Genomic DNA, 22630 nt, shown 5'->3' on the forward strand with positions numbered 1-22630 from the left:
TCAAATCCAGACTGAGGGCACACTCACACATTCACTGCCCAACGGCATGTGACGTTTGGATTGCGAATGATCGATAGACAGACAGACAGACAGACAGACAGACAGATACATAGAGACAGACAGACCGATAGATACATAGAGACAGACATTGAGACAGACAGATAGATAGGGAGCTCACTTCTCTCAAGAGAAAAGGTGGAGTTGAAGGAAGAAAAGATTTTCTTTCTAAAATTAAAACACTTAATTTAAGATGCACATTTTCCCAAAGCACTCTGTTGTATGTTATTTTTAAATGCAGCCATTATTTTACTTGAAATGAGAAAAGAACGTGTATTTATTATTAGTGTAGGCTAGTTATTTATAATTAATCCAGTTAAATATGAAAACTAAATAAACATTGTTGATGTTTATTTTGATTTAACAGTTAGTCGTTGACTACATACAGACATTGTACCATTAGGCTAATGCAATCATTGAAGTAGCCTAAGTTCAATGGCACTGAATCATAACGCATCTACGTTACGTTATGTTTCCGGACCTTTGCTTGAGGACATTTTCTCTAACTGGACCTCTATGAATTTTAATTGAGTGCCCCTGATCTACAGTATATGCCCGATCTATATTTCACATCCCACCCAAATCAGCCATTTGTGTCTAAAATGCAGGAAGTAACACAATATAAAAATGTGATGGCATGCACTGACATAAAGTGTATGTTTCCCTGCAGCAGAGGAACAGCAAACTGGATCGTCTTCTTTTTTACTTCCTGCCTTTTAGCCACAAAATGGCTGATTTGGGTGCGATGTGAAATGGGCCAATCGAAAGAAGTTGTCACAAGAACAGTTCTAGGCTGAACCAGTCCCATGCCGTCACGTTGAGGTCAGCTCAGCGGACAAACAAACTCCTACACAATTACAAGCGTCCATCCTGTGATTCGGAAGAAGATGATTCATTTCAAAGTAGTGCAACCGAATCCATACTGAGGTTATTTTCTGATGGTTGACTGATCAAAGACCTGCACATGTGGGACAGGCTTCTTGGCGTGGAAGTCGTATCTTCAGCGAGGTTCAGTTTCGCAGACAAACAAACTCCTACTGTGCAGCAATATGAAGATGCCGGTGCCATGACTCACTCACTGGCCACGATTCATATGGGTGTTGACAAGATACATGGATTTGTTAAGTTTTTCTAAAATCACTCGCACTTCGTGATTCAGTAGACCTGGTGATAACAAGCTTTAAGGATGGTCTGGCACAAAGATATCATAAATGAATTCTTATTTTTTTTGCGAGGAGAGAATGTTCTCATCGTCGGCGTGGGCGACTGGTAGAGAAGCGGTTGACATTGATGTATGAGGACATTAGTTCCTCTACAAGGACATTTCATCTAATGCATTTTGAGCCAGGGGGGAAAAAAAGCGACTGTCTTTGTCTCTCTCCTCGATGATTTTTCTTTCTCATCGATGTTGTAAGAGTGAGGTCAGAAAAAAAAGAAAAAAAAAGAAAAAAAAGAGAGAAAAAAGTAGAACTTTCTTAACAATCTGAACGGTCTCCTGAGAGCCGAGCAGAGAATTCAGACGTTAGTCTCGTCGTTACCCAGAGTGTTGAGCCCCAGGCCAGCTGAGGCCAGGATGTCCAGGCCGACGGGGCAGATGAGGGACGGGGAGGGGCCGTTGGTGGAGGGGGTCACCGCCGCCGATGGCGAGCACGACGACACGCCGTTGTTCTCCAGACCCAAGAGAAACTTCCGGGCCTCGTACATGTTCCCCGCATTCCTCTCCACGCTCTTGACGATCACAGACTGAGGGAGGAGGAGGAGGATGGGGAGAGATAGGGGAAGGGGATGATAGTAGCAGAGATAGAGAGTGGAAGGGAGGAATGGGGGGGGGGAGGAAGGAAGAGGGAATTAAGGGGGAGATTAGAAGGATAAACATGGAGGCAGGGAGCGAGAGGGAGGGAGACACGGGGAGCAAGGACTGAGAGACAGCGTTTCTTAATCAATTGCATAACGCATCTCGCTCAGTGATAGGAGAGAGCAGAATATGAGGCAAGAAGGAGAAATATTATTATTATTATCTTTGAGGCACTAAATCAAGCAGAAAGAGCTAAGGACAGCCCGGCAGTTGCCATCTTAATTGAGTTATAGCGTGAGAGACAAAAGGGTCATTCGCCACAGTCTCGTTAACGGTTCCAGCATTAGCGGAAAGCGTGCCCTTTTCCTCGCAAAAACATCAAATACAAAAAATATGAACGTGAGCACAAATCATGTCATCGTTCCTTTGCGTTTGGCCAGAGCCAAATGGATTCCAGTCACGATCAGTCTCTCCCCTCCCTGCACACCCCTCCTTTATGGGCCTGCCAACGGGCCAGGAGCACAGCGGCAAACTTTGCATGCATGTTGGACCGACGGGCCCTTTGGATTACTGCTGTCACCTCGTTAAGATGTTTAAGGGTTCTTGAGGGGATCTGGGCTGGGTCGGCTGTTTACGTTGGCACCTACACACAGCCGTCCCCGCAGGCCCCGGCTGGTTCTGGGCACCGGGCCCCCTGGCTGCAGGACGGACGTGGGCACCTAGCGCAGGGCTTGTCAGGATGAGGCCAAGAGGCTCCGACGCTAAAATATGATTATGAATATTACGAGCAGAAGAACACTAGACCGCCGCGAGTAACAGCAGAGGCTGGCTTGGAATATATACAGTATATATATATATATAACCACGCTTAAAAGGTTGCAATATATTTTGAAAATGGGCCGTATTCACTAAGATGCGCGCCAATTACTACCGTGCACAAAAACTCGCCTAGCGCAGCTTTCTCCAGTTTAGTGCCTGACCCACTTGCCACAGTCACAATTTTCCTATTGACCCCTTTCACGGGGGGCCATTTTGTGCCGAAAAGGCAGGGTAAACACAGGTGCAAGCAAAACAGTAACGAGGGTTTCCGACATCCAATCATGGAAGTTGGAAACCCTCGTTAAGTGTTTTGCTTGCACCTGTGTTTACCCTGCCTTTTCGACACAAAATGGCCCCCCGTGAAAGGGGTCTATTAGAATGTCCTGTCCACGAGGTGAAAAACATTTTAAATTGTGCAGGGGAGAGAGAGAGAGAGAGAGAGAGAGAGAGAGAGAGAGAGAGAGAGAGAGAGAGAGAGAGAGAGCAACGGTCTTGGTCCAACTCTTTTTCTCTCTCCATCAAGTAGTGAGGCTATAATATGACCTGGCAATCTCTCATTTCTTAGAATCTCCTCTTCTGACATTTGAAACAGTAATTGCCACTTCTCAAAATACATATTAATCGGGTCAAATTGGGTCAAAGAGTTTTCCTGCCAAGTGTCTACCTCAATTCCATGTGCAAAACGCTGTGTTCACATATTGCTAAATCAGAATTGTCACTTTACGCACACAACTGCCCCCTCAGATTGAAACGGGGCATGACAGCCTCTGAGGCCTGCGGTCATCATACCTTGCTGGGCTGTTTTGGCTTGGGTTTGATACTGATGAAGACATCCAGCTGCTCCATCAGTGCTGTGATACACTGAGGCTCCACCTCAATGTCCTCTTTAATGTCAAACATCAGCACCAGCGGCAGGCAGCCCTGTGGAGCGCACGCACGCACGCACGCACGCACACACACACACACACACACACACACACACACACACACACACACACACACACACACACACACACACACACACACACACACACACACACAAAGGGGAAATGTCAAGCAGTGTGAGGTTACATTCCCACGTGAATACAATATACAACACAACACACACGTACACACACGATTATGGCCACGTTTTGGGACACTCAATATGGCAATATATCGTGATTTCGCCCCCCGCAATACTGTAACTATCAATATTTCAGAAAAATATCGTGATATATCGCCATATCGATTTTTTGCACAGCCGTGTGTTCAGTGACACAATAACAATACTTTTTATTTCAGTGCGTTCAGTAACACACTCAACACTCGGTAGTTTTGACTCAATTTGTCCACTAAGTTATCAATATAAAGTGATGTACATACAGTATTATTACACTACATGGGTGGTACACAGCGAATTACATTTTTAGTAAATTATGTAGAGTATTGCAATATATCACAATATGTATTGTATCGCAATTAGGGCTGTCCCAAACGATTATTTTCTTATCGATTCGACTAACGATTATTTTTTCGATAAGTCGATTAATCTAGCGATTATTTTCTATTTAATTTTTTTATTATATAACAATAAATTTACCCAAAACAAATAAATAAACAAAAACTTCTCAATTTCAGTATTTTATTTAACCATCTCATTCTCGTTTGGGGAAAAACTCTTCCACACTGCTTTGCTTCCTGAAAAGAGAGAGAGAGAAATAATAATATAATACTGTAGGGACCTATTTAAAATTAGTCTAAGTCTAATTTCCATGTCTGTTATTATGATATGATCATATGAATTATTATTATTATTAATATTAATCTTATTATTATAATAGATAGTGCCTGCCTATTTGTCAGTTGCCTGCTCTCATCACGAAAATACTGGACCACCTGACACACAGATTAAATTGATCATCATCATGATTCATCACTGTATGTATGAACCCTTTCCCTAAACTGAGGAGGATCAGTATTTTTACAGGACATGGATTTATTTAATCACTGGAGTAATGTGCATTGTGCAGCTAACTCAGCCAAATGTATGTTTGCATCAGTGTGGGGGTAAGGAAATAAATAATACAAACGATTTACAGACTAACAGTCACAGACTGTAACAATGGTCTGTAACGTTAGTTTTGATCTCATCTTACATGGCCGTGAACCCAAACAGAAGAATGTAAAAAGCCGAATAGCACTGTTAAATGATGCACGCAGTAAATTAATGTGAGCAGCAACAGACTAACAATGGTCTGTAACGTTAGTTTAATCAATTTTCTACATGTTAGCCGTGAAAGCAAACGGAAATATGTACGTTAACGTTAAACGGCCGAATAACACCGTTAAATGGTGTAATGTTATGTTCGCTGCGGTGCAGAAATGACTACTTTTTCCGGCCATCGCTGCCATCTTTTTTGTTTTGTGACGTGTCGACGCACGTAGCGTGCGTCGACGTAATTACGTAGTCGACGTCATCGATTACGTCGACTCGCTGGGACAGCCCTAATCGCAATGTATCGTGATACAATCTTATCGTGACCCATGTATCGTGATATGTATCGTATCGTGATGTCGTTGCCAATACCCAGCCCTACACTACATAGACTTACATTCATTCCCTCCCTGGAGACTTACACTAACCACCACTACTTGCCTAAGCCTAACCCTAATCCTAACCTTAACCACTGACCCCAAAGTCAGCTTTTTCAAACTGGGGACACCGCTTTTGTCCCCAATTGGACAAGCCGGCCCCAATTAAGTCATCTCAAGTCTGAGATGTGTCCCCGAAAGTAGCCTGTGACAGACCACAGACCACACACACACACACACACACACACCAAATAAGAGCAAGTATATTTGCAAAAGACTCATGTCATCATTTCAGTTGCAGTCCAATACGTTTCGGCGACTAACTGTAGCCTCTATTATATTTGTGTACTTTTGTCCCCACTGTGTGTATAGCGATTTCTCACATCAGCAGCGACTTTTCCCTCTAAGACTATATCATTTGCAGCCCCCCCACGTTAGCCAGATACCAATAAAAACAAGATTTACAGGCGGATTCACCCACGCCCCACACACACACACACACACACACACACACACACACACACACACACAGCTTGGGAAATTCCTCTGACGGCAATCTGTTTTGCATGATCACCACCACAAGCGCCACAGACATCTGTATTTAGGGCAGAGCGCTCAGTGGACAGCGCTCCTATTGTGAGTGTGTGTGTGTGTGTGTGTGTGTAATTAGCAGAGTATAGAGGGCCAGGCTGGTACTGACAGGGCCTGAGAGCTGTGATCTACACACAGCAGCAACATCACTCCTCTCCTCCTGGACTTTCACTCTCCTCCTCCTGGACTTTCACTCCTCTCCTCCTGGACTTTCACTCTCCTCCTCCTGGACTTTCACTCTCCTCCTCCTGGACTTTCACTCTCCTCCTCCTGGACTTTCACTCTCCTCCTCCTGGACTTTCACTCTCCTCCTCCTGGACTTTCACTCTCCTCCTCCTGGACTTTCACTCCTCTCCTCCTGGACTTTCACTCTCCTCCTCCTGGACTTTCACTCTCCTCCTCCTGGACTTTCACTCTCCTCCTCCTGGACTTTCACTCTCCTCCTCCTGGACTTTCACTCTCCTCCTCCCGGACTTTCACTCTCCTCCTCCTGGACTTTCACTCTCCTCCTCCTGGACTTTCACTCTCCTCCTCCTGGACTTTCACTCTCCTCCTCCTGGACTTTCACTCTCCTCCTCCTGGACTTTCACTCTTCTCCTCCTGGACTTTCACTCTCCTCCTCCTGGACTTTCACTCTCCTCCTCCTGGACTTTCACTCTCCTCCTCCTGGACTTTCACTCTCCTCCTCCTCCTGGACTTTCACCCTCCTCCTCCTGGACTTTCACTCTCCTCCTCCTGGACTTTCACTCTCCTCCTCCTCCTGGACTTTCACTCTCCTCCTCCTCCTGGCTTTCACTCTCCTCCTCCTCCTGGACTTTCACTCTCCTCCTCCTCCTGGACTTTCACTCTCCTCCTCCTGGACTTTCACTCTCCTCCTCCTGGACTTTCACTCTCCTCCTCCTCCTGGACTTTCACTCTCCTCCTCCTCCTGGACTTTCACTCCTCTCCTCCTGGACTTTCACTCTCCTCCTCCTCCTGGACTTTCACTCTCCTCCTCCTGGACTTTCACTCCTCTCCTCCTGGACTTTCACTCTCCTCCTCCTGGACTTTCACTCTCCACTTCCCAACCTCTCTCCTCTCTCAACGCGCTCTCTCGGCCCATCCCTTCCAACTCCTCTCTCATAAATCATCTTTCTTCTCAGGCGGACAGTGAAGGGCCCCGTCTTGTGTGTCCCGTGCCAGGAGAAAGTCACGTTTTGGTCCCTGAAACAACTCTGGCATTTGCTAAAACGTCTCCGGGGCCAAATGGGCGACCGCAGACAAAGAGAAGGCCGTCCCTCCTCCTGGCAGAGTTCCTGCTTCACATTATAGATCTCCAAACACAGAGCCAGCGATGTTTATGACTGTAATGGTTTAGAGACGACCAGCTCAGCAGAAGCTTTCCAGCCAAAGAGAATTAAACAGCCATCATTCTTACACATCGTTTCTGAAAGCCATGTCTCCGGGTATGTTCCTGAGTAATTCAGATAAGAGTAGCCTCAGTGGTCAGTGGCAACAAGACAAGACTGACCACAAAGCAATTTGAAACAACAGATATCTATATGTGAGGGCCTTGCTAGTGTGCTGCTGACCTATGAGTTACTGACAGAGGAGAGACCGCACAGAAATTCTTCTAATCAACCAAAATCTATGTGTGAGGAGAAATCATCGCCATTATCACCAATACCAAATAATCTGTAAACGGAAAAAGACATTCACAGCTCGAGCCAAGTTGACGCAAATATGCCAGAAATATCCATGTAGCATAAATTCTTGGAGGTCAACTTTAAGTAGGCTACCGATCATTGTTTATCTGATATGGGCATTTCAGCAGCTTGACCAGAGCCAAAGCAAATCATTCCCAAGGCCATTCAAGACCCTTGAAGGCAATCATGGTTAACTTCTCAAAAGCCCACGGTTAACTTCTCAAAAGCCGCGCATCACTCATTCAAACATACCATGTCGATGTTAGTAAAACAATGACATCCATTATGGCTACCGCACATCGTCTGGAATCTCTAAATCTATATGTCTAAGTACGGATGACTGTTGATTCAACTTAGGCATTCTTATGGAGTGGTTTTCTGGCCAATGCCACCCATTAACCACAGGATCAACAAAGCTTAGGGAGTTACAGTAAATGCTGCCTACCTAGTAGGGATGTCACGATACTAGAATTTCCACTTTGATACCGATACCCAGGAAAATATCGATACTCGATACCATTTTCGAAACCACGGGAAGGGGGGGATGATGACACATCAAGAGGCATAAGAATAAAGTTAAGACAGATGGACGGACAGAAGCACACTTCTCCATAATCTAGGCCTGATCAAACTTTGAATTTAGACAGCAGATTAGCCCTGCTCTAGACATCAGAACACGTTTAGCTTGTTGAAGCAACAGATACCCAATTAAAAGAAAGCACTGATGGTATCAAAATTGTTGCAAATTAGTATGGTATCCGATTCAAATTTTCAGTATTGATACTTTTCGATACTTTTGAGTTTTGACAACCCTACTACCTAGTGGATGTCAATTAACAAAACACACCGTCACACACATGACACACACTGACACGCATACCGACACACACACACACACACACACACACACGGGACAGACCATGAGGTATTGTCGTGCCAGGCAGACGGACTCGATGGTGCCCTGGATGTAGACGGTGGACTTCTTCTGGGGGCTGTTGGGGTCGGGGAAGTGGATCTGGGCTCCGGTCCTCTGCGTGATGTGCTTGATGTTGCTGCCGTTGCGGCCCATCATGAAGAGGTGGTGCTGGGGCGCGATGTCCAGGTGGGTGCTGACGGAGAGGGCGCTGGCCAGGCTGCCGGCCAGGTGCTCCAGCAGCAGAGCGGTGCCCCTCTGCGGAGAACGCGGATGACAAAGTCAATGGGAAAATATATTAAAGGTGGTACATTCAAAACTGCATAATTTGGGTTGGGGGGGTAGAACCAAAGACGATGGGATTCAAGCAAGACGGCCCAACTTCAACTCACTTCCTGTCATTTTGTCACGTGGGTTTTGTTTTGCCCCATGGTTTTCCCACGGACACGCCCACTTAGGAGACTTTCGGCAGGTCTGAGTCAATGGTTGACCACGGCCATTTAGGAGACTTGCTTCTACCATGTGTTAGAATTGGCGGAGCCTGCGGTGACCCATCTATAGTCATATAATATCTATGGTAGAACTACTGTATATTCATTGCTCACATTTCTAAAAATTCAAACATGATTCCATCTTCAAAATGGTGTGTAAACAAAGGTCTTACAATAACTAATAGCTTCAATAATTTTCCATTTTAGCTGTAACTGTCATGCCAGCATTCCTTTTGTAAGCATGGAAAAAAGAAAGAAAGATTGCAACCTGATTTTGGAACTGAAGTCACAGTAAGCGAATACCTGTTTGACTGTAAGAGAAGAGTCACTACTGTCAACAGTGGTGGTCCCCAACCACCGGGCCGCGGACCGGTACCGGGCCGCAACGCATTTGGTACCGGGCCGCGAGCCCGGTCCAAAAAAACAAAATATAGGCTATAATATTATAGGCTGTGTGTGGTAGTTGAAACATAGTTTAAAGTTGACGTCTATTTATGTTTGTAGTTGAAACAAAAACATAAATACTGTAGGCTACATACAGTACAACACAAAAGGCTGTTATTTACCCTTTGTCGGCACCTGGTGAGTAAATATATATGTAACTAAAACGATTAAAATTGACAACCGGTCCGCAACTTTTTTTTCCATGTACGGTATCTACCGGTCCTTGGCACAAAAAAGGTTGGGAACCCCTGTACACTTCATCTGTGGTGTGAATCTATTTATGGACAGCGAAAGCAAGATTATATTGCAAAATCTGCTCTGCACGGGTTTCAGACATGAGTCACAATAAACTTATCACAAAATATGGCAGCAAGCAGCAGCACGGCGAATGAAATCACACGAAAACGCGATGAAAGCCAAAGTCTTCATTAGAGGAAAAAGCTGAAACAATATTTCACTTAGAATAATTTCTACACCAGAGTCACGCTGCGTCGCCCCCATTTCCCAGACGAACACCAGTGTTGTTCTATATAACCAATGGGAACGATTGTATTTTCCACTGCATCTGCCGGCCAGTTGAACAGGCTCATTCCTCGCTGTCTCTACTACGCCTCTGCAAGCAATCACTTGGCCTGGAAAAGAACGCTGTTTCCAGTGTGGAACTGCAGAGTCCACACACACACACACACACACACACACACACACACACACGCTGAGGCCAGCAGAGCCCAGCAATCCACCGCGGTTTTGGCAATCTTCTAAGGTGCCTTCAAGGGTCTCGCAGCACCACATAACATAGCACACATATCCCCTCTAATCCGCCAGCCTTGATCGGGCTGCTTCCCCAATGCTTCCCCAATACTGACCTCTCAGACCCCACCACAAACTCATGGGCCCTCCTTCAGCATACACACTCGTGCACAAACACACACAGGCACACTCTCGTGCACAAACACACACATACAGGAATGTGGACAAATACACACTAGCCAGTCCCTCCAGGAAATTGCGATTTTGCGATCGCAATAATTAATGCAAATTCAACCAAACTCCGCGATATTTGCGGGGGCTTGCAATTTTTCAAAATCCCCGCGATTTCGCCGCAAAAAGTTAGTAAAATGCCGCATCTTTACCTGGGTTTGAGATATGTGTGCGCTGTCATCTTGCCTGGTTGCTGTGGGAACGAGGGACAACAATAGGAAGTGACGAGAGTATGGGACGTAACGTAACACGTCATCGCATTGCGATGAGGAGGGCAAACCCCTCACATTTGCCAACAAAAATAACCGCAAAACAATTATCAAATGTTTCGCATGAAAGTGGAGGCAAACTAATTTGCACTCCGTGCAACACTGTCGTGGAGGAACACAAACGGAAATCGTCACTGGACAGCCACTTTGCTAGCGCGAAGCATTTGAGACCCGCGCGCACGCACGCACGCACACACACACACACACACACACACAGGTGGCATATTTAGCTTAGGGTCTAGTTGTTTGAATATTTAACAAGGAACAAGGAAGTGTGTGGCATATTTAGCTTTTAGGGTCTAGTTGTTTGAATATTTAACAAGGAACAAGGAACAAGGAAGGGATGAGGACAATACATCCATGGATGAGGAGGACAGGGAAGGCATGAAGAGGAAATAAGGATAAGAGGAAATATATAAAGCACTAAGCAAAAAGTATGAGAAAAGGCAAAGTGATAATAGCATTATTGAGGATGAGGAAGAAAGGAGAAGAGAAACGATGAAGGGAGGAAAAGAAAAAATGTAATTAAAAATTAAAAAATTAAATCACATTTTTTTCCGCAACTCCGCAATTTTTGCCAGTTCCCGCAATTTTACCGCAAAAAAACACATAAAATGTCGCAAATTGCATCGCAAATTTTGAGAAAAGCAGCCGCAAAATCAAGCATTTATGATCGCAATAATCACAAAAAAACTCTGCGAAATCCTGGAGGGACTGACTAGCATCCAACTCCAAACAGGAGTTCACAAGCACACACGCACGCACATACACACACACACACACACACACACACACACACACACACACACACACACACACACATACTGTATGGAAAAACTCAATGGAGATCCATATTGTGTGTGTCAGTAGTGAAAACACGTGGATAGTAGGTCTGAGGTTTGTTGGCATTTGGTATACATGGTGACACCCGGGTTCAATCCCCGGTCAGACGCTCCCACAGACATAATCGGCCGTGTCTGCGGGTGGGAGGGAAGCTGGTCGGGTATGTGTCCTGGTCGCTGCACTAGCAGTGCCTCCTCTGGGCGGTCGGGGGCCCCAGTTCAGCAGGGAGGGGAACTTGAGGGGGGGGAAGCGTCATCCTCCCCGCATGCTACGTCCTGCCGGTGAAACCCCTCGCTGTCAGGTGACAAAGAGGCGGCTGGCGACTGCACATGTATCGGAGGAGGCAGAGGGGGTGGAGCAATGACCAGGAAACCAGGGGGAATTGGCCAAGTACAATTGGGGAGAAAAGGAGAGGGAAAAACAGGGGGGAAAAGTAGCAAAAACATCTAAGGAACTCTGGTTGAATCACGGGTTGAATGAATGAATTTGAATGGAGAGAGACTGTCTGGACTTGCTGGGTACAGTAGCTTAGTTAAAAGAGCAGTACCTCCCGCCGGGGGGGCAGGACCAGCAGCTGTCCAGTTCAAGTGACCCAACATGTCTCAGCACTCTCTGTAGGTAATGAAGCGGGTTATGGGGGGGAGACGTGAGGAGCGCTGAGTGTTGGTGGGACTTGAAACGGTGTGGTTCAGGAAAGCTCCCCTGGTGTGTGGCTGCCCAGGTACACGGGTGGAGGAGGGTAAAGGAATGGACTCAAATGTTTTTACATTTAGCTAAGACTAAAGCAGTGATTCTCAACCCGTGTCACTTCAAGGGCCCCTTTTTTAGTGCACATTAGGGCCCCTTTGACGAGATTTTGTCTCTTGGACCCAAATCTAAGAATAGTTGTATTGTTGGATATGATTTTTGTCCAGAATTCCAAGACGATCTGTATTGTAGGTGGAGAGATAACAGAGAAACTATGAACAAACAAAACAGTAACAGTCGTACTTTCTCTAATTGTGCCAACTTCTTGTAAATGAGATAAAGCTGAAGTTTAACGTCTCCCTGGATCTCCTTCAAGGACCTCTGGAGGCCCCCGGACCCCAGGTTGAGAACCACTGCTCCAAAGTGATTTACTGTACAGAGAGACAGCTGGTAGGAGTTCAAAGCATTTGAGTGTAATGGCTAGGGATGCACCGATCCACATTTTTTCACTTCCGATCCGATTCCGATACCTGAATTTGGATATCTGCCGATACCGATATTATTCCGATACCGATATTTTTCTTGAGTATAGGCAAAAATTTGGCCAATTAAAGATTTTGTTGAAAAATATACCTTGCCAAAAAGCAGACAAAATTAAGAAAATATACAAGGCAAAGAAGGATACTATTATACATGGGCAAATTACGTCCCCCTGTGCGGCCCGTGCTGGAATTGCATTTTTTTTCCTTCCCCCCCCCCCGATTCCGATCCGATCCGATTCGTTAATTATGTCAGTATCGGCACCCGATACCGATATTGGATTGGACCCATCCCTAGTAATGCCTGTTGGTGGGACTGAACCTGTGACCTTGTGGTTATGGGATGGTCTCTAACAATTAGGCCAGCCTGCAAGCCAGAACTGAACATGCATGACGCACCCCCCCCACCCCCAAGTATTTTTGTGTGACTTCAAGATGCTGTAGAAAACTGAAAATTCCCATTTAAACTGGTTTTGTCTGATTTAGATAGGAGGAAACACTGATCAAACAGGAAATACATCACACTGAGGTAGCAGGAGGTTCTCAAAATACATTTTGATTGCAACTTTCTTAACACAAAAACCGAGCCAGCGCCATGTTCATCTCCATGTTCATCTCCATGCTCATCTCCATGCTCACCTTGACAGCGGAGGTGTTGTTCTGCGAGCCGCGCACCACGCCCGTGGCCCCGTAGAGACGCGTGGGAGGCTTGAAGGACACGCTCAGGTTGTAGGTCTGAGAGATGTGCTGCACGGTGGGGGAGCCGGGGTCAGGCTGCACGATGGCCGGGAGCTCAAACGACAGCACCAGAGGCAGCAGCTCCTACAGGAGGGAGGGAGGGAGAGAGAGAGGGAGGGAGGGAGAGAGGGAGGGAGGGAGAGAGGGAGAGAGGGAGGGAGGGAGAGAGGGAGAGAGGGAGGGAGGGAGGGAGGGAGGGAGAGAGGGAGAGAGGGAGGGAGGGAGAGAACATGAGGTGACAGACAGTGAGGTGAGTGACGGTGACAGACAACATCGTATCAACTAGAACTACATGATACCAACTAGGGTTGTCAAAACTATTGATAGTATCGATAAATTATCAATACAAAAAATTTGAAACGGATACAATACTCATTTGCAACAGTTATCGATAGTATCGATAAGTATCAATACTAAAAATTTGAAACGGATACAATACTCATTTGGAATAGTATGGATAGCAGCAGTGCTTTCTCTTAATGAAAAATCAAACATACTACAGATTTTCCCCTCCCTATCATTGGTGGGTATCTGTTGCTTCAACATGCTAAACGTGTTCCGATAGGCTGATGACTAGAGCAGAGGTAATCTGCAGTGTTGTGATAGGCTGATGAATGGAGCAGGGGTAATCTGCTGTGTTATGATAGGCTGATGACTAGAGCAGGGGTAATCTGCTGTGTTGTGATAGGCTGATGACTAGAGCAGGGGTAATCTGCTGTGTTGTGATAGGCTGATGACTAGAAATCTGCTGTGTTGTGATAGGCTGATGACTAGAGCAGGGGTAATCTGCTGTGTTGTGATAGGCTGATGACTAGAGCAGGGGTAATCTGCTGTGTAAATTTTTGATGAGTTTTAATTGGGCCTAGATTATGGATAAGCGTATGTCTGTCCGTCCATCTGTCTTTGTTTGTCTTGACGTGTTGTCATTTCCCCCTCCGTGGTATGAAAAATGTTATCAATTATCGATATCTTCCTGGGTATCGGTATCAAAGTAGAAATTCTGGTATCGTGACATGCCTAACACCAACTGGACTGCGGTTATGTAGAGTTGGATTAACTTTGCGAGGCAGCTGGATTCACGAGATCACGATCGCGCGAGAACTCCATCTTGCCCCCGCTCCAACTAACTTACTCAACGCCATCCCCAACAGCGGACGGGACCAATCGGCATCCGGGGGGCAGTTTAGGGGGCGGGATTTAGGAGTGACGACAGCGAGAAGCGAGCCTGCGATACATGTAGACGCCGGTGACAGACAGATGGTTCATCCAATCACCTGCTAGTTGTTTTTTAAGTGCCTTTTACAGCTGATCACAACAGTCGTGGCTACTGCACGAGAACTGAGGAGTTCACGGGCAGAAAACAACGTGGATCATTTGGCTAACCAGGCAGAGTGCAGTGGCTTATATCACCTTGTGCCGACATCCAACGTGATTAACACCATTTGGACACGGAGTAAAAACACATGTCAAGGAGGTGGAGGGAGATTTCTTTGACACGGGGCAGACATGTGTGTATCCACACGCAGACATAACAAGCCTCCCTTCAGCAGGGAGCGGCACGACGCGCCGTGTAAACCTGTCAGCTCCAATCAATCCAGAGAGGTCAATCAATGAGAGGTCATCAGCGCCAGCCGGGCGGCGCCAGAAAGAAAAGATCCACGCCCTTTATTAACGTGAAGTGCAGCGCGCGCGTGCGCTACCGTGTTGTTGTGCCATTGGGAGACAGTCTGCATCATGTTTGAATCAAAATATGGCGTACAAATTCTCCACGGCCTCAGTCCAACAGCGGCCCCGCTGATTTCTCATATGCTAATGTGAAGTCGATACGATCGAAACCGCAAAACGGCACAACTGTAGACGCTGAAGAGAGCGACTGACAAAGTCATTGAAATTACCTCTGTCATTTAAATCACAGCAGCCATTCAAAGCCGATAAATGCAGACGAGAAGGCTTTAAGTTCATGCATACACATATTCATGCGCATATGGGAGAGAAGTCACACAGGTACACACGCCCACACACACACACACACACATACACACACACACGTGAAGGGAATGCACACATACGTACACACAAGGATGGAATATGAATATATACACACACACGCGCGCGCGCGCACGCACACAGTGTTATCCAAACACTGACTCTTGGGCAGAGTGCCACTACGGTTTTGGCTGCCAGTGAAGGGCAAGCAGCATGAATTGCTCTGACCAAAGAAATGCATCCCTGATCAGTCCCATATGCTGCCTGGCCTTACATTTAGATCACGTTTCAGCGCTCGCTCTCTCGGAGGGATCGGGAAAATTTAGGTCAGCGCCGACACGCCGAGGGGAAACGCGAGCGGAGAGGACAAGCAGAGAACAGCGGGACGCGGGCGCTGAATGAAGAATAGGCCCGATTTACAGTGGAGCTGCTGACCTCAGCGTTTTTTTTCGAAAGGTCTAACCTGGCAGATATGAGCCTCATATGTATTTAATCTGAAGGTACAAAGCCTCGGTTCTCCTCCTGACGCACGGCTGAGAGGGATGAAGAAAAATGAAAATATCTGCAAGGTAAAAGCGTCGGTCTGACTAGACTTTTCATCGGCCACGCCATCGGCTCCACCTCGCAAAGCTCCGAGAAACCCCCCCGGAGAATCCATCACCCCAACAACAGACTCAAACGGATCTCCACCCAAGAAAGACCCTGCAATCCTCCTTCCAGTGGGACTCTGAAGGACCACTAGAGCCTGGATCTTAAGGGAGATTCCTCAACATGTGTAGTGCAGCAAAAGGGATAAGCTATAAACCAACCACTTGTGGTTTCAGGAGCGATGGTGGAGGATGTGGTTGACGGGCCACCCAGGCCCCACACCACGTACTGTATACTGTTATATACTGACAACCTAAACACAGGAGGGCAAGACGCGGAGGAAGCCTCTCCTTCCTCTTGAGGGGAATTAACATTGACTTTAATACACTATACCTTTACACTGATTGGTGCCATCTTCAAAATTATGGATATCTCATTTTGGAACAAATCTCCTCAATTGATAAGCGACATGCTGATTGCCGACATGAAATTAAACCGGTTTTTGAATCATTTCCTTTTTGTCATTTTACCGCCTTTGCCTACCAAATCCTAACATTATTTATGGGGATCAGGAGAGGAGAGGAGAGGAGAAGAGGGGAGAGGAGAGGAGGGGAAGGGAGGGGAGGAGAGGAGAGGAGAGGAGGGGAGGAGAGGGGAGGGGAGGGGAGGAGGGGAGAGGAGGGGAGGAGGGGAGAGGAGAGGAGAGGAGAGGAGAGGAGAGGGGAGGGGAGAGGAGAGGGGAGGGGAGGGGAGAGGAGAGGAGGAGAGGGGAGGAGGGGAGGGGAGAGGAGAGGAGAGGAGAGGAGAGGAGAGGAGAGGAGAGGAGAGGAGGGGAGGGGAGGGGAGAGGAGAGAGGAATACATTTTTTTCTAACAATTGATTCCTAGCATTTGAAAAGCCTTCAATGACACCCACTGTGTGTGCAGCACACCAACTAGTATGAATTAATTTGCCTGTCAATTGCCGTGCATGTACTGGAAACACGGACGAGCATCTTTTACCGAGGTGCAGACGTAGTCAAGTGGACAAAAATGTGACAAAAGTTCTGCCGATGACCCGGTGAGACCTGAGCGGCGCCGCGTTCTGGCTATATGGCACGAAAGACTGAGGAGTACTGAGTGTGCGTGGCATTCCAATGTGTATAGGAAAGAAAAATACTTGACTTCCGCACCATACCCCCTCTCGCTGAATTTGAGAAAATATCCTCCCGGGTTAGTGGTGCCAAATGAAAGCTATGAGTACAAGCGGGAGTGTTGAGCGCTCTCTTGCGTGGAACATCACACAAGCCGTTATGATCAAGTGTTTTAGGATGAGTAGTATTGACGTCTGAGTCTGGGTCCAGAGAGAGAGAGAGAGGGAGGGAGAGAGAGAGAGAGAGAGAGGGAGGGAGAGAGAGAGAGAGAGAGAGAGGGGGAGAGGGAGAAGGTCAGGTCGACAGAGAGGGAAACTTATCTTTGATCCACCCCGGCTCATCCGCTGACTTGTGTGTGCTTTGGAAGGTTCTCAACAGTTTTTATTATAACCCCTTCCTACAACATGGCTAACGGTCAGGTTTGGTTACTCCTTCTTGTCTCTCGCTGCAGCCAGGAAGTGGATGAAATGCAACTGCGGCTTGTTGCTTGTGAAAACACCCCGTAAAGCACGTAGAGATAATGTGCGCGCACACATGCCAGCGTCATGCCAATACACACACCGCACACGCAACCAGCGTACCCCTCTCTCTCTCTCTCTCTCTCTCTCCGTCTCGCACTTCACTCGCTCACTCACTCCATCATTCACTCACTCACTCAGTCTCCGCACACGTACGCGTCAAGTGTTGTTGGTCTTGGTCAGTCCCATAGTGGAAGAACGTGTCCACTGTATAGAAATGGTTTGCGGTGTTGAAATATGGGCGAAAAGTTCACGGCTAAAAGTTCACACGAGAGGCCGAGACTCCTGGCTGGAGCTAACGGGCTGGGGGAAGGGCTTCCAGTCAGACTGAAACAGGAGGCCGAGAGGAGAGGGGAGGAGAGGGGAGGAGAGGGGAGGAGGGGAGAGGAGAGGGGAGGGGAGAGAGGAGAGGAGAGGGGAGGAGAGGAGAGGAGAGAGGAGGAGGGGAGAGGAAAGGAGAGGGGAGGAGTGGAGAGGAGAGGGGAGGAGAGGAGAGGGGAGGGGAGGAGTGGAGAGGAGGGGAGAGGAGGGGTGAGGAGAGGACAGGACAGGACAGGAGAGGAGAGGAGAGGAAAGGAGAGGAGAGGAGAGGAGAGGAGAGGAGAGGAGAGGAGAGGAGAGGAGAGGAGAGGAGAGGAGAGGAGAGGAGGCTGGGGAAGGACCTGGAGAGAAGGCTGGAAAAGGAGATTTGACCATTGTTCTAAGGGAAGTGGCTAGGGACTAGGGAATAGGCAAAGGATGGCGCTTGCGGCTTGGAACGAGTGCTGAAATTGTACCTGGGAATAGAGCTGGAGCCCTGGTTGAGGATGGGGATTGCCACTAAAGCTGGAAAATGGGGAAAGGCTTGAGCCGAGTATCGGTAAAGAGCAGCTACTACCCCAGCAAGAAAGACGGCTGCGTGTTGTAGTGAAGTCTGGGCAGCTGGAGACATGATTGGCTTGAGTGAGCACAGTCCACTCTGCTGCGGGCCAAATGGACAGGCAGGGCCGGCTGGACTTCAGCTGCGTATTCCTCTCTGCCATGTGAACTACAGCCAGGTTACTACTGTATCAGTTCATAACACACTGCTTTCACAGTCAGTCAGAAATCAACCATGATTCCATTGAGAGTTTCCATTGAGAGTATCGAAGTGAAAGAAACATGAATAAATATCCAGAAATAAGATTTCCCCCATCATTCTCATTCTGCTTTTTTTTTTATTGTTTATATGTGGTAGCAAATATGTAACATTAAAGTGACACTATTATGATTATTATGATGATCATTATGTTTACTGTTATTACTGTCATTATCGTTATTATTGTCATCAGCATTATTACGGTGTAAATATGCACCTGTAGAAATTATGTTCTACCTGCACCCCCTCCTTTCCCCCAACCAAAAAAAAAAAAAAAAAAAAAAAAAAAAAAAAAAAATCAGATTAGAGTGGACATATGGTTGCCTAAGACAAATGAGGCAGATATTCCAACGTACCCGTATTTTGGCTCGAGCTGCCTCCACTCCTCCTGGCTGCCCTGCGATGGACACCTGTTCACAATGAGGAACAACACGCATCAGTTAGCCAACCCGGAGCTGGTCCAAGACACACAATGGCTCAGAGCCTTGCATACAGTTGCATGTTATTTATTTCCAATGCTGGGAGCGAGCACACACACACACACACACACACACACACACACACACACACAGAGGGGAAAAAAGCAGAAAGTTGAAAAGGCCTACCCTGAAGTGAAAGTTGATACTTAACTCTTTGCAAATGTATTTCTGTGACTTATTGCCATAGCTCATGTTTAACCACGGTTGAACCATTATGGTTAGAAGTGCATCGTGAGTCTTAGCATAACGACGAGGAAAAATGGCCTCCACAATTAAGGAAATTGCCTTTTCAACACATCCATCCAAGACGAGCGACTCGATTCAGATTTTAAGCGCCTCAGAAATGAAGAAGATGCTAAAACACGGTCATTACATCTCTTGCCAATAGATGGGCAAATTTCTCTCTTTCATTCTTTTCCTCCGTTATTTCTCACTCCCTCCCTCTCATCGGTGACTGCTCACCAATACTGTAATGGAGAAAAGCATGAATTGGCACACGCCGCACGGTGTCATCGCTAAAAGCCAACAAGTGCTCCAGAGCAGAACACATCAAGCCCTCTTTTTTGGGGGACCAGCTGGTATAAAACAAATAAGTCAAAAGACAACAAATCAGGCGAGGTCCATCTGGTTCATGTCAGCGTCTCATTCCTTCCACATGCACAGAGCAGGGCGCTGAAGGTCACCGTCGTGTTGAATTCATCTCAATGATGCCGGCCTCTAACGAGCGCCCTCCTCTACCTCATGAAGACACAACACAATCCTAACGTCCTCAAAAAGGTCTTCAATGTGAAGACCTCATTTGACTGAAATATTACAGCCTATATACAGTAGGCTACTCTTCTTTAAAAGAAGCAAGCAATAAGCTGTAAAGACAGGCTGGACAGCTGTCTGACACCATTTTAAAAAAATTAAAAAAAATTAAAAATCAGATAGCGTCAGATGAAAGACGCTTCTGCTTGCAGCCTCCAAATCAGACCTGGTCATTATACGGCCCGGGGGCCAAGACCGCCTTGATGGTTCTGCCTGGCCATGCCATTTTACTTATGAAGCTAAAAAGATCAAATAAGATTAATTGGCTGTTTGGAGTGATTTTCAATATAATAAATGCTGAAGAATAAATGCACACTGCACAGTATGTTTTCTATAATTTAATCTAGTGATAAAATTGGAGACGGCATGACAACAAATAAATAAAATAAAAATCTGGCTCTCTCATGTGACCCCCCAGGAGAAATAATTGCCTGCCCCTGCTCAGGTGGGGATAACATGCTACTAAATGATCAGGGTGCACAACTGCACATACAGCTTTTGGTCTAGTTCTGAATGTTTTATCAATTGACATTGAAAGAACATCCATAATACGGCCCAACTCTAACTGCCAGTTTCTATTCATGCAGGCTTTGAATTGTGCTTTACAGGTTGATTATTTACAATTAAAATAGACCATCAATTAATTATCAAAATAAAGTCAACTGTGAATGGACTCAATCGCTGATACATTTCCTTCCTATCACCCAATCCTACTTCAAGCCCCATGGCAGCAAGCATCTGACCTACTGAAGTACAACGGGCAACACACTGAATCCCTACCAGCGCCCCGCTAAATTAACTCGAGTATTTCCATACACAGGTGCATCATGGAGCACCAGGCGTAGCCAAGTCCACTAATGCAGCGCCTAGCTCCTCTGCTCCCCTCAAGCTTCCAAACTACAGTCGAATGGTAATTACAGCAGAATCCTCCTGCTCTTCTAGTCAGGCCAGCCCAAACACACCAGCTTCCTGTGGGTCAGCCAATCAAAACAGCCAACAGTACCAGCTCTCTGCAGACTGACCCTCTGACAGATAGTCAACGGACTTGATGGACCGCTGCGTACCAGATCAAAAAGGAGACCGGTCCAATTGAAGTAGTTTGGAAACCAAAAATAAGCTACGTTTAAGACTGAGAAAACTATTTAGATCGTCAAATAATGAGTTTAGCAAACATCCAACTCAAGGCAGCAAACCCCAGGACACGTGCTCTCAAGAAGACATAACGACGCAGCGGTCCAAGGTTGTGATGTCAGGAGATTCAACTCAAACCTGCAGCCAGCAATTAAACAGCTTCCTCCACAGGTCGCTCTCTTATGCAGGAGTGTGACTGTACAGAGTCAATACATGCTGTGACCTCAGGGGTGTGACTGTGCAGAGTAACATGAGTGTGACTGTACAGAGTCAATATACATGTTGTGACGTAGACGCACCTGGTTGCTTTTCTCTGCCTGGTTGTTCCTGTTGGAGTCAGGGAAGTGGATGTGGCAGCCCGTCTCCTCCATCACTTTCTTGATGTTGTTGCCCCCTTTACCGATGACGTGGGAGTGCTCCGTGTGCGAAACGTCCATCTTCAGAGTTACCCTGTTGCTCTGCTGAGCGAGAGAGAGAGAGAGAGAGAGAGGGAGAGAGAGAGAGAGAGAGGGGCGGAGGATGATTAACAATAGCAGCTGTGTGAGTTGACACTTTATGAAAATATTGCTCATGATATAGACCTTATTCGATTGACGTCACTCACGTACAGGCACGCCCACCGCCGCCATGTTCTCGACATAGCGCTGCAGCTCTTAAGTGACAACCTATGTGAGAGCAGCGTTTATAGGAAGCTAGCCGCCGTTAGCGTTGTTACCTGTATCGTTCCTGTTGTGTTCGGATGGTGACCTGCGTTAGGCATGGCTGTAGTAATGACAGCAATAAAGTCCCCGTGGTTTGTTTCTATCTCTACCGTCCACAGACGTGAAGGGAGCGAGACTGAGGATACGTCAGCAGCACAGGAGAGGTGTGTGGATAGTTGGGAGAGACAGGTGAAGCTTTCTGACAGCTCCTCACAGCAAAGTCTGTTCACCTCGTTTTTTCTTTTGTTTATTATGACAGGCATTAACGGCAGCACACAAACAACAACTCTGGGTTTTTTATTGCTGTCATCACTATCGCTATTTTGTAATGGAACAGAAACGACAATAAGGCTGTTACTAGTTGTCAGCTGCAGGACGGTATGTCAACAATATGGCGCTGTCCGGGGTTAGCGAATAAGGTCTATTATAAGGAGCTCAAGTGTCCAACAAACAGCACGTGTTAGAACAGCCCAGTCACCACTTTAAAATAGTCGCCATTGTACATTTCTAGAATGCACAGACATGTTAAATATAAACATTTCTGAACGAAAACATGTAGCATTTCACGTTTCTAGATATGTGCATAATTAACGTTCTACACGTCATAATGACAGTCTGAGGTGTGGCAGGTCAAAGTCGCGGTAGGGAGGAGGGATCGGAGTGGCGGACCCGTAAGAGTTCCTAACGTGCAACTTTCTCATCATGAGAGAGCTGGTTCGAATCCCGACTCTAACTGTAACCA

General features: G+C 46.7%; 1 protein-coding gene across 1 annotated transcript in view; it reads right to left on the bottom strand.

Annotated features, from left to right (window-relative positions):
* Window positions 1-22630, bottom strand: part of bicc1a (BicC family RNA binding protein 1a) — a gene marked incomplete at its 5' end in the record, with an annotated part of 98444 nt that overhangs the window by 18691 nt on the left and 57123 nt on the right. Inside the window, 6 exons of the mRNA XM_083650510.1 lie at window positions 1596-1800; window positions 3461-3592; window positions 8441-8692; window positions 13328-13510; window positions 19124-19177; window positions 21487-21645. Of these exons, the coding sequence (XP_083506636.1) occupies window positions 1596-1800; window positions 3461-3592; window positions 8441-8692; window positions 13328-13510; window positions 19124-19177; window positions 21487-21645 (985 nt within the window). The remainder of the gene's footprint in view (window positions 1-1595; window positions 1801-3460; window positions 3593-8440; window positions 8693-13327; window positions 13511-19123; window positions 19178-21486; window positions 21646-22630) is intronic.

The sequence above is a fragment of the Poromitra crassiceps genome (assembly GCF_964638095.1).
Source record: "Poromitra crassiceps genome assembly, chromosome: 14".
Lineage (NCBI taxonomy): Eukaryota > Metazoa > Chordata > Actinopteri > Beryciformes > Melamphaidae > Poromitra > Poromitra crassiceps.